At 38.1% G+C, this 17,106-nt stretch overlaps 1 protein-coding gene across 1 annotated transcript in view; it reads right to left on the minus strand.

Moving 5' to 3' along the window:
- CSMD2 (CUB and Sushi multiple domains 2) overlaps positions 1 to 17,106 on the minus strand; it is a 974,125-nt gene that overhangs the window by 380,961 nt on the left and 576,058 nt on the right. The window contains 1 exon segment of the mRNA XM_078157010.1: positions 7,485 to 7,606. Within this exon segment, the coding sequence (XP_078013136.1) occupies positions 7,485 to 7,606 (122 nt within the window).

Genomic DNA, 17,106 nt, shown 5'->3' on the forward strand with positions numbered 1-17,106 from the left:
TAACTGCTTCCTTCAAATTCTACCTACATTTATTTTGCTTGTACAAAAGCCTTTTGGTATTGCCTATTTTGACTTCTACAATCACCTGTATCCTTTAGTTAGTTAGGAACTCTCTCCCAAGCTGTAGTTGTGAAAGCTTAATTCCTTCCCTTTTCCTCCAATTATTCAATGATATGACTTTTCATATTAAGATCATGATGTTTCTAATTATTAAGAAATGACACTGTGAATAAAGCACTGGACCTAGAGTCAAAGAAAACTTGAGTTCAAATCTAGCCTCAGAAACTTGCTGTGTCTCCTTGGGCAATTCACTTAACCTCTGCCTGCTTCATTTTCCTTATCTGAAAAATAATAGTATCTACCTCTCAGAGTTGTTTTGAAGATAAAATGAGATACATGTAAAGCACTTTACAACTCTTGAAGCGCCATATAAGGTATACTGATGATGAAGATCATAATGGTAACAAAATTTTTTCCTTTAACTCAAGGCAAAATTTAATTCTCTGTAACTTCTACCTATTGTGCCTAGTTCCGCCCTATAGAACCTCACCCCGCCAAAAAAAAAGAGGCAAAAATAAGAAACAAAAACTCAAGTATCATTGGAAACAAAAAAAAACTTTTAGTTTTAAGTTGCTTGAAAAATTAAGTCACCAGGCATGGTGGCATATATCTGCAATCTCAACTACCTGACAAGCAGATACTGTCAGACTTCTTGAGCTCAGGAGTTCTGAGTATCAATGAGCTATGCCAATCAGGCACCCACACTAAGTTCTGTATCAACATAGTGAACCTCTTTAGGTGGCCTAAAGAGGGGTGAACTGGACCAGGTCAGAAAAAGGGCAGGTAAAAACTCTCATGACAATCAATAGTGTGACTATGACCATGGGAACACATCAAGCCTGGGCAAGATAAATAGAATCAGTCTTTAAAAAAAAAAAAAGGGAAGGAAGGAGGAGGGAAAGGGAGGGGTAAAAAAGAAAGAGGAGAAGAGGGAAAAGGGAAAGAGGAAACGAGAAGCAGGGAGGAAAAAGAGAGGAATGAAGCCCCCAAAATTCACTGAACGGGGTATTGATATGATCAGAACCATATAGTAGGAAGGCTATTCAATCAGTGGTGCAAAAGACAGACTGAAAAGGAGATAAACTGAAGGCATCAAGATCAGATAAGTCTATTACAATCACCTAGGAGGTGATTAAGATGTCATCTAGAGTGGGTGGCAGTTATCTCAGAAGTAGAAAAGAAGAGGAGAAAGATTTGAAAAATATTCCTGAATTAGAATTAAAAGAGTATGATAATCAACCTCATTAAGAAGTGAGGAAAAAAGAAAAGTTAACGATAAAAATAAGGTCTTAAATGCAAAGTACTGGATTAATGGTGGTATCATGGACAGAAAAAGTAAAGTTAGAAAGAATAGTAGATTTAGGGGAAAAGATAATAAGTTTAGCTTTGTACATGTTCATTTGAGAAGCCAGAAGGACATCCAAGCAGAGATACACAATGCATGGTGAGACATCTGCGTCTTAAGACGGGAGAAGTCAGTGCTGTAAATAAATATTTAGGAGTTATCTGTATGGCCAAAGCTACAGGAATAACTGAATTGCCAAGTAAGTCACCAGAGTTAGAGAGGAGAATGAGAACAGAACTTCACAGAACATCAACCTTAAAAGGTTAAGAACTGGATTAGAAACAGGAGAAATGATTACATATACAGAAAAAAAAATCCAAACCAGTAACATAAGCCAAGAGACAAGAGAGTATTCAATAAGAAGAAGTGGCCAATAGTATCAAAGACTGCAGAGATGTAAAGGAACATGAGAAATTTTTAAAAAGGTCAATGAATTTAGGATGACAGAATTAGATCCTATAAGGAACCTCAAAGGTCATTGGGACTAAATTTTCATTTAGAAATGAGGAAATACTTGGTGATTAGGAGATATAGGTGACCTTTAAGAGAATAGTTTCCATACGATGACAGGGATATAATCTAGACTTTTCCATGATTCTTCAATCACAGAAACCCCCTGAGGTAGAACAAATGTAGAATAAATCTAATTCCTCTTCTATATGACTTCTATGAAAATATTTGAAGATATAAATCATATCCTTCCCAATTTTTATCTTACATAAAGTAAAAATACACAATTACTTCCACAAAACTTTTTTTTTTCCCTATGGTTATAAGTTCCTTCACTATCCTAGTAACCCTCTTCTGGGCATGGTAAATGCCCATCGAAAAATATGGGACAAACATAAAGCACAATACTCTAGATATATCTTAAAAATGTATACAACTGAATTACAAGTCCTCTTCTTATAAATATCATAAGACTATTTCTATTAATGCAGTATAAGAGTATGTTACTTTTTATTACCACATCACATGACTGTCTCAAATTGATATTTCAGTTACTGACACTCCCAGGTCTAAAGACTTGGTTCATATGAACCCTTATGTATCTTCACCACAAATTCAACATTATATTTACCCCTATTCAATGGAATTTTACTAGAGTTGTTTCATTATTTCAGGATGCCAAGATCTTTTTTCATTCTCATTTTGTCATCCATTCTATTAGTTATCATTCTCAGCTTTGTGTCATGTACAAATTTGATAAGCATGTAATGTCTTCATGTAAATCACTGAGAAAAATGTTACACACATACACATACACACACACACACACACACACACACACACACACACACACGGTTATAAGCAAAGGCCAATGGTACTTAAGTAAATATATCCCTCCAGGGTGACGTAGATACATCAATCAACATACTTTGGTTCCAGTCAGTCAATCAGTTCTGAATCCTCCTAAGTGTATTACCATCTAGTCTATAGCTTTCCAACTTATTCACAAAGATATCAATGAGTCATGTTGCAGATACAGTACTTGGCAAATAATAGGTTTTTAAACCCTTCCTCCTTCCTTCCCCTCTTTCCTGCTTCCCTTTATACACTGCCTTCTCCCATTAAAATGTATGGTGTCCTAAAAGTCTTAGCTAAGCTTTAATAGCTTAAAACTCTACTAAGAGAGGAAAGAAAGGGGATAAGAACTTATATAGCACCTACTATGTGCCAGGCATTGTGCTAAATGCTTTTTGTAAATATTACTCAGTTTATCCTCACAACAATTATGGGAAGCAGGTGCTATTATTATCCCCATTTTACAGTTGAGGAGGGTTACACTGCTAAACTGTTAATAAGTGTGTGATGCCAGATTTGACCTGAGATCTTCCTGGCCCTAGGCCTAGCACACTATCCATTGTGCCACTAGCTGCCTCTGTACCACTAGCAGCCTTGAAGACTTTTGGGATACCCTGTATAAGTTCCCTGAGGGTATGGCCTGTCTTGCTTATTTGGATTTGTATCCTCAGGACATAGCACAGTGCCTGGACCACATTAAGTGATTAAAAAAGAAGCTGTGGACTTGAGGCCAGTACAAACCAGTCCCTACAACTGTGGAATAACTACTCCAAACCAAAGTTTACAGTAATCAACAAGGTCCCAGTGCTCCATCTGGACCAAGAATGATTGTCTTCAACCTAAACCTTCAACTCCTAAACAAAAAGATTTTCAAAAGGTTGTAAGAGAGCTGAAGCTACAAAATGCCAGTGTGGTGACAGTAGCAAACCAGTGGGCATGGAAGTAAAGAAGGTAAGTTTCCTGCTATTTTGAATCCTTCTCACCAAGCCAAGGAAGCTCTACCACTTACTTGGCATGTAAACTTCAGCAGGTATGTAACATAAGCTCAGGAACTTCTCTTCTCTAGGCCTCAAGTTCTTCTTTAAAAAGGAAGAAGTTTGAGCAAGTTTACTCCTAGGAACTCATGAATAACGCACACCTCTTATGATAGAAAACAAAATCCATAGAGGATTTTACCATCTCCCCTTCTATTTTCCATTTTGGGAAGCAGCCTATTGTTGTGGAAAAAAGTATTGGAGTGGAGTCCGAAGATATGAGTTCAAACCCTGGCTCCATCACTAATATACATGACCATGAGGAAGTCACTTGACTTCTGGAGGCATCCGTTTCCTCATCTATGAGATGAGATGGTTGGACTTGAGGTCTTGGGATCATTGTAACATACAGGGCTACAAGGGCCTCAGAGACCAACTCATCCAAACCCCTTTATTTTAAACATGAAGAAACCAAAACACACAGAAGTTAAGTGTGTATCCAAGCTCATTCTGAGACGGAATATTTCAGTCCAAGGCCTTTCTCTTCTCTCTTAATTCAACAACCCTATGAGGCTCACACCTCCCCATTCTGATTCTGGACATAGTGTACGCATTGATTCCTACACTCACAATTACTCTCACCATGTCTCCTCCTTAAGAAGGCTGAACCCTATCCTGTTGCTTTCCATTGCTCCTCTTCCCCTTCTGCATCTATCAAACACTGATCATCTTCCAAGGCTCAGCTGAAATCACCAAACTTCTATGAAGCCAACATCTGCTGCACTAGCAACAAAAGCAATGATTACTATTGGGCATTTACTCCTATGGGTCTGTGCTCTTACCACATCAGGCACTTCTACCAGTCAGTCAGTCAAAAAACATTTAATAAGTACCTACTACGTGCCAGGCACTGTGCTGAGAGCTGGGGATACAAAAAGAGGTAAAAGTCCCTGCCCTCAAGGAGCTCACAATCTAAAGGGGGAGACAACAAGCGAACAATTATGTACAAACAAACTACACAGAGGATAAATAGGAAATAAATAAGATAGGGAAACTAGAATTAAGAGGAGTAGAATGCAATAATGTATATGCAAGTTTTATCATCCAGTGCAATTCTTATCCAAATATTTCTATGAATCCTCCAGAGATTCCAACACAGGGCCCTGGAAGCCTATCTCTGGGTCTTTTAGTATTTTATGAGCACCAATGCAACTCTCAGGCTGTCCCTCCATGGTATTTTGATCTCCGTGGATGATGGGCCATTTTCTCTTCTAGTCAAACATAGCCTTGACAGTGTTATTTTGTGAAGTAGCCTGGTTACAAACACCATATGTCTCGCCACTGCCCTTTGGGAATCTGTAATTTTGATTCTTCTGAGAGTAGATGTTTCATGGTTGACAGCCATATAGCATCACCAAGAGCACAGTGGTGCTAAGAGGACATATACTGGCACAAGAAACAGCTTTCAATCACTGAAAATGCCATCAAATTCCTAAATAAAATTTAATCCATCTCCATGAACCAATCTCCAATTGCTTCAGCTAAAGAGAATTTCTATTTCACTTTTTGTTTTAAGATAAGGGATACCAATTTGTGATTTTATCAGTGTAGAGAATTAACCTGATATAATTTTCCAGTGTGGAAATTCCCTCTCCTGATACAGATCAGCAAATATCCTAACATTTAAGAGTCTTAGAGAGGTACCCAGAACACTGAGAGATCAATGACCTGCCCAGGGTCACACAGTCAGATTGTATCCAAGTGAAAACATGAATCTAGGGTTCCCTAACTCCAAGACCAGCCCTCTAAATGCTATTACCATGCTGTCTGTGAATAAGAGAAACAATAATAACAAATTATATAGAACTTTACAGTTATGAAATACATGTGTGTATGTGTAAAAAATACATCATACACACATGTATGTATATGTGCATGTACATGCATATAATAAGTGTGTGTATATGTATGCATGTATACACACACGCGTGCGTGCACACACACACACACACTCCATCTCATCTGAGCATCACAAACACTCTTAGACACTAGTAATACAAGTGTTATTACCCACACTTTACAGATGGGGAAAGTGAAACTCAGAGCCTAGATCACTTGCCCAAGATCATAAAGCTAGTAAGCAGTAAAACCAGGCCTCAAAACCCAAGCCTACTGACTCTAATTTGAGTGCTTTTCCTACTGTTAACATCATTGTTGTTCAGTTGTGTCCGACTCTTCATGACCCCATCTACCCTACTTTCCATGGGGTTTTCTTGTTAAAGATGCTGGAGTGGTTCGCCATTTCCTTCTCCAGTGGTTTAAGACAAACAGTTAAGTGACTTGCCCAGGGTCACACAGCTAGTGTCTGAGATCACATTTGAACTCAGGTCTTCCAAACTCCAGGCTAGCCCTCTATCCACCAAACCACCTTGCTGCCTTCTCTCCACTAGATTACTGTAGTCCTTAGTTTATGCCATTCAACCAGTACTTCCAGTTTTCTAATGTTTTGTGTTTCCTTTATGTCTATTTTGTTTTGACAGTGACACTAAATTCCTTGATGGCGAGGACCTCTGGGCTCCTTTACAACACGAAGCGAAACGCTCAGAAAACCATCAGGATCATGAGTTCACTTGCCTTGAATTCTAGCTCAGTCTACTATCATGACAGAGAATTCAAGAAGCCTGACAAAAAACACAATGAAGGTCATACCTAGTCATCTCTTTCTAGGCACAGACACCCTCTCTAAGATCTGCTTCCACAATATCTGGACTAATAGTAAACTCCCTTTTTTCTCATCTCTCAAAACCACAGGAAGTAGACGGGAAGGGAACGAATTACAACCACAGGTTGTCAAAAGTCTAAGCTTACTAAGTGTCTCATTATATCCTATAACTGTGACAAGCAAGCTACGTGCAATCTAAGAAAATCTCTTTGTCTCTACCTGTCCAAAATTAATTCCCTGGAGCCTCAATCCTGTTGTCACTCAAGAGAGAATTAAATCCACCCACTGACCATTTTACTCTGGAGCTGCACTCTCACCAAGAACCATTAATAAATGATAAGGTACATGGCTAAGTTTTATGGTAGTTCATGGCCAATGTAATAAGTATTAAACAATTACTTTCTACTTCATTAGATTAAAAAAAACTTTGACCTGGGGGAACTGGCCCATTTTGTTTACTGCAAGGTCTACTCTGGTCACTCTCCTCAGGGTAAATGTGGGCAGAAAATCACAGCCAATTTACCTAGCAAAAAATAAGTAAACACACACCTAACCCTACTGAACTGGCTGCTCACAGGATCCCCTCAAGAAGTGACCTTTGTCATCCTCTTGCTTCCAGGCTACATAGCCAGCACATGTTAATTTATTTCAAAATTCCTAGGAAAGCAGAAAACCCTTTTGCTAGTTTAATAACTTCTGGAAAGTACTTCCCTTAGCTTAGATTGAACCTAGCTATAGCTGAATCCCACTTTCTCACTGGCTACAGAGAAAAATTGTTCGGTATCATTCCATATGAATGATGGGTGTTCTTTGGGGGAGGATTCAGGAACACAATATTCACTCTGCAAATCACAAGTTCCTCATGGGCTCCACATCATTCATCCTCTTGTTTCTGAACATACCCAGACCTAAGCTATACTGGACTTCTTTAAGCCCTTCAGAGAAGATCATACAGCCTGGCTCTATTGTCCAGCCCTCATAAATCCTTATGATTCAATCTACAGCATGACCACCTAGCTCACAGAAGCCTCCCTATCATCTGTAAGGCCACCTGATTTGAGGAGTAAAAGGGCCTTACCTTGGCAGGGTTGATGGCTGTAATAACCCACACACAATGGGCATTGTTGTCATACTGAATGGGGAAGTTAGGGGATGTGATGATGCCTGAAGGACCACGGAGGTGAGCATCACACATTCGAGCTATAGAGAAGAAATAAAAGAGAGCCATAGGTTAGTAGAGGCCACAGCCCAGTCCCTCTTGCCCAGAAGAGACCCATGACACAGCTACAATCTCTCTTTCTGTCAGAAAGGTTCCCCACTGTGATCTGTCTTGACTCTTTCCTCACGTTTTTCAGCAGACTTATCTTATTGGCACAGTAGCCTATGATCCATGGGAGATCAGGACAAAGAAACTGAGCTGGCAGCTACTGCTACTTAAAAATTAAAAACCCCAAAGCTCATAAACTACAATTAAACCCTAATGATGTAATAATTCATTGTCCTTGTCCCCACACCCTTTCCACCTCATCCCTAACCTTCCACATAAACCCCTCAGGCTTTTTGAGGACCTTCTTTTTCTCTTCAAGGCTATTCAGGATTATTCATCATTCAGTATAACCAGCTCTAACCCAAACCCCATCAAAATAGCCCTAGATGGGAAAGGAGGGAACACAAGTTTCATCACACCTCTTAGATTGACAAAGATGACCAAAAGGTGAAAATATCAAATGTTGCAGGCTATGGAAAGACAGGTTCACTAATGTACTCATGGTACAGCTGTGAATTAATTCAAACATTCCTGAAAACAATTTGAAGTTAAACTTTAAAAAACAGAAAACAACAAAGGAATTTCAAGACAGAGGTAAAGGTCCCACATATAGAGAAATATTCATAGCAGAACCTTTCTGTGGTAGTAAAAAACTAAAAAGAAAGTACTTATTATTGATTGGGAAATACATGAACAAGTTATGGTAACTTATGTAATAAGAAATTTAAAGAACCTTGCAGAGACTTATCTGAACTGGTCCAGAACAAAGTTAGCAAAACCAGGACAGAAACTTACACTCTGTCCACAATAATGTAAAGCAAACAACCCTAAATTCTAATCAATGAAGCAATTAATCATAATTTTTGAAGAATGATGGTGAAGCATGTCTCTAAACACCAAACAGATAGGTGGTAGATGGTGATGAGGGAAGAGGAGCATTATTGGGAAGGGAAAGTGATTTCTTTTTAAGTATCAATAAAACACTCTATTTTTTTCAGGCTGATTCAATGTCTTCTAAAATCTAAATCTAAAATGTAATTGATTACATTGTTATGCATCTGATAATGAGTGGAGATGGGTCTACATTAGTATAAAATTCCTATATATAATCTTGCTCGCCAGGGAAATGTGTTAAAATTACAACCTACCCCTCCTAACACACACGCACATAGATATATCCTCCATCTAGATGTTGCTCCCAGACTCCCTTGCAGCGAGGCTGTCTGAACTAGCCACCTACTAGAGCAGAGAAATCAATTTAACAACTTTTCAGTGCTATTGCCATCAATGAAAGAGTAACTCCAGAAAATCTTGAAAAAAAGCACTTTTATCTCTGTCACAAAAGTTTCCTTAAAGGCCTTGAAGTTCTCCTTAATCTCTGAACCTTTAATTGAAATTCCTAGGCCTGCAGACCCTAGAATCTCTATTGGATGTCCTGTGCTCTGCTACTCTCTCTATTGCTAGATACAGGTGGGGCCTCCTAACATACTTTCATCTATGAGTCCACAGACTAAGTCAAGGTCAATTCTCATCATAGATCATAGTTTATTTCATATATCATAGGACTTAAGGGCAAAAGAGATCTTAGAAATAATCTAATATAACCCCCTTATTTTACAGCTAAAAACAATGAGGATGAGACAGGTTAGCTGACTTGTCTATGGTCAAATATGTAGTAACTACCAGGGCCAGAATGTAGTCTCCATGCTGGGGTCTTTCCATTAGACTGCTAACAAAGCCTGAGAAACAAAGCAATTCAGGAGCCCCCTCAGGATTTCTCTGCCCCACACAGATATAAATAAACAAGTAAAGATTTATTAAAAAAATTATATCTCTCAGGCACAGTAAAACACTGATATAAAAGCTGAGGTGCTGACCTGGGAGAAGACACAAGCACTAGACAGGAGGCTGAACACCACAGAATGTTAAGAGCATAGTTCTAATTAACAGATCCAGAACCTAGCATGGTGTCTGGCACACAGCAGGCATTTCATAAATGCTTGCTGACATGACAACAAGCTTCCCCAAAGCTTTAAGCCTCCAAGGCTCATCTCTGCAATAACTCTCAAAAGCTGAAGAGAAGACAAGTTTTTTTTTAAATGTAACTAGTCTTATTCTGGTTCTTGTAAATGCTGTTGCAACACTACTTCTAGAATGGAATTACTCTCTTGAGATTGAGATCTCCATCCTTTGTAGGTGATCACCAAGCCTCACACAGCACATGTAGTTTTATGGGCTTTAAGGCTACATAAAGTAGTGACAAATGTAATACTTCTGCCATCTTGTCATTTTATGTACTCCAAGGCACCTGAGAAATCCTGGCATCAATCATCATCTGGGATGAGGCCAGCCTTACATGTGGGCAGAGTAGGGCATTGTTTATATGGAAGGATATCAGAGGTTCCAGCAAGGCCCTAATGTTCTCATCCCCCTAAGCTGACATGTATAATTCAAATGAAGAGAGCTAAATCACTTTATTTTTCCACAGATTTTTATTGATATCTTTTTTTTTTCACATTTTCTCCAAATCCACTGCCAAACGCCCTCCCATCAAGAGATCCCTTTGATCAAAACTAATTAAAATATGAGAAAACTCTGGTATTAGATGCAGTGTTCCACACTTGTGGACCTCCATTATTATAACGGAGCAAGGGAAAGTGTCTTATCAAAGTTTGTTTTGAGGGTCAAAATTGATCATAATAATTTCACATTGTTTCAATTTTTTTTTGTATTTGTCAGTATTCTCATTTATATCATTGTAGTCACTGTGCATATTATTCCCCTGGTTCTGCTTACTTTACTTTTTTGCATCAGTTCGTATAAGTCTTTCCATGTTTCTCCACATTCAGCATATTTATTGTTTTCATTGATTTTATTTATTTTTTTTTTTTGCTTTTTGGTGAAGCAATCGGGGTTAAGTGACTTGCCCAAGGTCACACAGCTAGTAAGTGTCAAGTGTCTGAGGCCAGATTTGAACTCAGGTCCTCCTGACTTCATGGCCAGAGCTCTATCCACTGTGCCACCTAGCTGCCCCATTTTCATTTGTTTTAGAAGAGATTTTAGGAGAAATCATCAAGTTCAAATCCCTCATTTCACAGAAAAAGAAAACAAAGCAAAAAGAGGTTAAGTGACTTGCCTAAGGTCAGAGAGCTATTAAATTTCTGAAGGAGGATTCAGACTCAGGTCTTTCTGCTTCAACATTCAGCATTCTATGTACTACCTTACCTAACTGCCTCATATTTCTTATAGCACAGTAAAATTCCATTTTTTTCATGTATCACAATTTATTTAGCCACTCTACTCATTAACGGGTATCTATTTCTAGTTCTTTGCTACCACTTGCTTCTGCTGATAAATATTTTGGCATATATGAAGCCTACTTTTTAAAAACCATTGATATCCTATAGGCATATGCCTACCAATGGAATCTCTAGGTCAAAGAGTATAGACCTTTTTAGTCACTTTCTTTGTACATTTTTTGCATATTTTATATAATTCCAAATTACATCCATCAATTAATTAGTCAATACATAACCATTTATTAAGTATTTACTATGTGCTAGGCTCTGTACTAAGTGCCAAACACTCCCTGCCCTCAGGGAGGTCACATTCTAATTGTGGAATAATATGTTAATAACTAGATACACACCAGATATACACAGAATGAAAGGGAAGTAATCTCAAAAGGGAAAGCACTAGTAGTTTGGGAGGACTAGAAAAGGCCTCCTATATAAATTAAGATTTGAGCTGAGACTTGAAGGATACCAGTGAAACTAAGAGGCAGAGGTGAGGAGGGAGAATATTTCAAGCATGAGGAACAACCAATGCTATCCATCAACAGTGTCTAAGTATGCCCATCTTTCCACAACTTCCCCAACACTGACTATTCCCATCTTTTGCCAATTCCCAAATTTGCCAATTTGCTGTATCTGTTTACAATTCAGTCACTATTCAAGGATCACAATGAAAGCTATTCCCAATCCTAATCATGGATATTTCAGTGAAGAAAAAGTAACCAAGATAAGGTCTGAGCAGAAGAGGAGAGAAAGGATTAGGGGTCTGAGCCCTAAGGGGAAAAAAGGGAATAGGGAAAAATCACAAAACAAAAACCTGATGATGCATTCATAGGTAAATTTTTCTGATTTCATCATTTAGTAGGGGGAGACTATCTTCTTCACATTGAGTCTTTGAATGTTACTGATTCCAAAAAAGATCAAATTCAAACTTTCTAACAGACAGTGAGAGTCTCACTATGGAGACTCAAGACACATTTACTACTTCCTTCCTGAACTCATGCTGGGGAAGGAAAATAAACTAAGGTGTGTCACCCAAGTAGATCTTATCATTTGAAATTCTTGAATTAGAAATCAAAGATTCCACGGTTTCATTCATCAAAACACCAAGTGGTGGTGAGGGCCCAAAGACAGTATCCTAGAAGCACTGAATGTCAGAGTCAAAAGAGACCTTTAGAAAGAATCCATTGGGGGGCAGCTAGGTGGCGCAGTGGATAGAGCACCAGCCCTGAAGTCAGGAGGCCCCGAGTTCAAATCTGACCTCAGACACTTGACACTTACTAGCTGTGTGACCCTGGGCAAGTCACTTAACCCCAATTGCCTTAAAAAAAAATAATCCACTGACCAATGTCTTGAAGAGGTCAGCAAAAGGTGCACTCCAGGGCTTGATATGAACTGTAATGATATGACAGACTTATAGATTGAAAGCACTTGACAGGACTGACAAATACCCAGTCCAAATGTACAGAATGGAAACAGAAAGAGAAAGGGATTTGTTTTCCAAAGCCATAGAGCCCAATTAGTGACATATGCTAGTCTGGAACCCTGTTCTCTTAACTCCTCAATGCAGGGTTCTTTCTATCCACACTACAATGTTGGATACATTCTGCTCCCTTTTTTGCGGAAGAAATGTTAATTTGAATTAAAATATGATATTTTATTTTGATGAGTAATTAATTGGTCATTAAAGTATTTTTCCTCATAGTATCAAAAATGTTGCTTAGCTTTCAGGGCTATTTCTTTTGTGTGAAGAGAAGGGAAACCTCCCAGGCATCGTTGTCCACTTGTCATGGATACTGTAAATGGAAGTCCCTGTTTAGGTATGGGTTTAACTAAATGAAATGGCTCCCTGGCATAGTCTTAAGTTTACAATTGGTTCCAGAGAGTCACACGGGAAAAGGCAGAAGCCCAGAAGACACCAGATGTTCTGATTTCTTCATTAAACATTTACAGATTCCAGGGATTTTGTAGGTATGTAACCCCTTATTGTTAATGTTTCCTATACACAGAAGTAGTTTATATACACAAACATTTCATACTATTTGTGTATATTGCTAGAGTCCTGGATTTTTAACCCTGTGCCAACCTACTGGCTACCATCTTACTCTTACCAGGATTTTTTCAGGATCCTGAAGCCTGCTGTTTTATTCTCTCAGGCACCTACACACGATGAGCCAATTCCCTTTCAGTTAGTGCCCAGGCTCTTATTTCTTCCTTTCTTAAAAGTTACTTAACACTTAATAAAGAGTATGATAACATTCATATCTATTGCTTGCTTATATGGCTAAGTGGAGATTAGCAGGTAATTTGCAGGAAAACATAAACCAGGCTAGTGTGGTCTTTGCCCATGGTTTCATTCTAAGGATCAGAAAGAGCAAGTCGAAATAAGTTTCAAAAAGAAAAACAAAAAGACAGGCAGTAAATAGAAACAGAAGAAGAGGAAGGATGCAGTTTGGGATCAAAGTATATAAATTGAGGGACAGTATGCACAAAACCAGGTTACAAAAACAATATGAAGAAAGAAAGGAGGGGTTACAAAGCATAATGATTTGTTTCATGCAAAGAATCAGACTGTGGTAATATTTATGGTGGCAATATGCTAAACATGGCTTTTCTTCTGTTTCATATTAGATGATTATACAATCCTGTGAGTCCATGAATGCCTCCCTAGAGAACAAGTCCTAGTTTGGTGGGATAGCCAGCTCCACGGCATGCAGATTATGTTATGAGTTTATGCTATGATTATGACTTCTAAATGTTCTTTCCTCTGTGATAATCCTCTCCCATCTAATAACAGGCACTAGATTAAGTCCAGTTGGCTCCCTGATTTCAGGACATCTAATATTATGTGTACTTCTATTCAAATGTTGTTAATGGCAAGGTTCAATGGGTGGAGTTCAGGTTTGAGGTGCACCCATAACAAAAAGGAATGATGAAAATAATACCACCTTATATTTACATAGCAACTTAGGTTTACAAAGTACATTCCTCATCCTCTAAGATAGTTAGATTCTTCTTATTCCCACTGTAAAGTTATAGGAACTGAGCTCTATAGAAGTACAATAATTTCCTCATGGTTGCAAAGATAATAAACGTCAAGAGAAAACTTACACTTCATTCTTTTAATTCTAAATGTGGGCCTTTTCCCAACAAATCATTCTGTAACCCAGAGAAATATGGCAAACAGGACTCACTACCAGTGTTATAATGATGAAAACGATCTCCTTGTTTACCAGTTTGCTAAGTAGGTCTGTCTGCGTACAGTCTCAGAAAGCAATCTGGACCAGATATGTAACACACAAGGATACCCCAGGGATACAATTTCCATCACATTTCATTTACATGTAACTTTGTCTATTTAAAAGGTATGTTACAAATTAGTCTACATAGCCTAAAACTCTTTTCATTAGGATCCTTAATTTGGAAGTGAAAATGAATTTAGAGTCTAATCCCCTTAACTGACAGATAAAGAAATTGTGCCTTCAACCGACTGCTTTTTATCTTTAGTGGTGGTCTAAGAGAAGATTGAAACAGCAGACATCTACAAAAATAAAATTAAAATTAAATTTTAAAATAAATCAATAAAAACCTACAAAATTAAAAAAGTATAATAAAAAATGAAACAAACTAAAATAAAATAAAAACTGCAGAGTTACATCCCTATTTTCACCAGAATGAAGAAGCCTGTACCTACCTGTCAGGAGGATTATTTCACAATTAACAGATAAGACAGTGGGGGCAGTTCTAGCAGAAGTCATGTTCTAAACACAATGGTTCCCTCTCCCCACCCCAGGAATCAATGGGAGCCATAACCCAAATAGCAAAGCCTGAAATCCTCAAGGTAACAGACCCAGGAAGGCTAAGTAGAAAAATCTAGTCAGAAGGAAGCAACAAAACCAAAGATAGAAGGGGTATCTGGAGAGGAAGAAAGGTATAGAAGCAAAAACTAAGGAAGGAATATAGCATTTTAAATTATAGCACTTTTCTGCACACAAAGAATTAAAGAAATGTACTAAATAGCAGGGAGAATATGAGCATTAAAAAAGAATCCATAGATAATCCATAAAGGAATAAAGAGCTACAATGGAGAGTCCTTAATAAGTATGATTAATAGAAAAAGTTCTTCCCTTTTTGCAATGTAGAATCAAACAAGTTCAGCCATTTTATTTACCCAATGTATCTTAGCTACCTGATGGCAAGACTAGAATTAACCTTTTTGGAAACCAAGGATGGAACACTTCTCACTAAAAAGACACACTTGCATTATGTTTGGGGCCAAATAACAGGACAACAGGTCAAAAGATTCCATATAGAGAAAGGATTCTGGGAAGATGGTGGAATAGTTCAGAAAAATTCCAAGCTCTCCAGATTTCCCCCACAAAGAAGATGAAATAGTAATTCAGGGATAACATAGAGCAGTAAAAATAAACAAGAGTCTGATAGAACAATGGTCCTCCTAGGACAAGTGGAGAAGATCTGAAGAAAAATCCAGGACTGAAGTTTAGCCCCTGTGAAATGTAAACACCTACAGAGCAGTTCCACTGAAACAGCAAGCAGTGAACACTGAGGCTAGCTGGGTTGGGAGGTAGCCTTAGCCTCAGTCACAGGAATTTCTACCTCCAAGAGAGTGTGGGGAACAGGATACCTGAGCAGGGGAAGATTAAGGGAACCTCTGCTGATAAGTGGCACCAGGCCCAGTTATGCTGCCAAAGAGCAGCCCTGTGTGAGAAGGAACCAGCACAGGTCTGGTGAGTTCAGAAGCAATGAGGTAGGGATGCTGCTGACTGTAGGCACTTACAAGAGGTCAGAGTTCTTGGTTTCAGTGCCAGGCCAGAGGAGAGAACTGAAGGAGAATCTGAGGCCAAAGGCACCATCTCCCATATTCTAGGACCAGAGGTGACTACAATAATAAGTTGCTACAAATAATTTATTTTTTTTAAATGAGCAGGCAAAGAAGAAAGAACCCAATTATAGAAAGTTACTATGGGAATAGAGAAGACCAGGGTTCATCTTCAGAGGAGGAAACTGAAGCAAAAAAAGCCTCTCCTATCCCAAAGAGTAATGTCAAGTGGTCACCTGCCCAAAAAGAATTCACAGAACTTTAAAAAGACTTTAAAAAGCAAATGAGAGAGATTGAGGAATTTTTTTTAAAGCAATCCAAGAAAAAACAAGATTATGAAAAGAAAGTCAACCAAATGGAAAAGGAGATACAGAATCTTAAGGAAGAAAATGACTCCTTGAAAATTAGAATTGGACAAAGAGAAGCCAGAAATGTTATAAGAGACCAAGAAATAATAAAACAAAATATAAAGAATGAAAAAATATATGAGAATGTGAAATATCTCATAACGACTGATCTGGAGAACAGATCGAGAAAACATCAGAATAATCAGACTACCTGAAAGCTACAATCAAAAAAAGAATCTTGATACAATAATACAAGAAATAATTAAAGAAAACTGTCCTGAAGCATTAGAACAATAGGGGAAAATAGAAACAGAAAAAAACCACCGATTATCACTTGAAAGAGATCCCACAAGGAAAATGTACAGGAATGTCATAGTCAAATTTCAAAATCCCCACAAGGAGAAAACATTATGAGCAACAAGGGAAAAAAAAATCAAATATGGCAGAATCACAATGAGAATCACACAAGACCTAGCAGTGGTGACACTAAAAGACCACAGGACTTGGAACACTATATAATGAAGAGCAAAAGTACCGAGGTTGCAGCCAAAAATATCATACCGGGCAAAGCTAAGCATAATCTTGAATGAAAAGTAAATGGACATTCAATGAATTTCCAGACTTTCAGGATTTTGTGGCAAAAAAAAAAAACCTGAACTTAATAGAAAATTTGACATATAAGATCCAAGAGGATTAAAGGAACACATCAAAGACTAATTACAAGGGATTCAGTAAGGACGGACTGTTTACTTTTTACATGAGGAAATGTAAAACATATGTCTAAGACTGTTGTTATTAGTAATTGGGTAGTTTGAAAGAAAGAGTGCAGTAGACCTGAGTATGATGTGATTCTAAAAGGTAAAACTGTTTAGGAAAGGATGAAAACAGTAATTATCTTATACAAATGAGATGCACAAAGAAGAACTGACACAGAGGAATTAGATGGGGGAAGA

The sequence above is a fragment of the Phascolarctos cinereus genome, unplaced genomic scaffold, assembly GCF_003287225.1.
Source record: "Phascolarctos cinereus isolate Bilbo 61053 unplaced genomic scaffold, phaCin_HiC Scaffold_726;HRSCAF=1367, whole genome shotgun sequence".
Lineage (NCBI taxonomy): Eukaryota > Metazoa > Chordata > Mammalia > Diprotodontia > Phascolarctidae > Phascolarctos > Phascolarctos cinereus.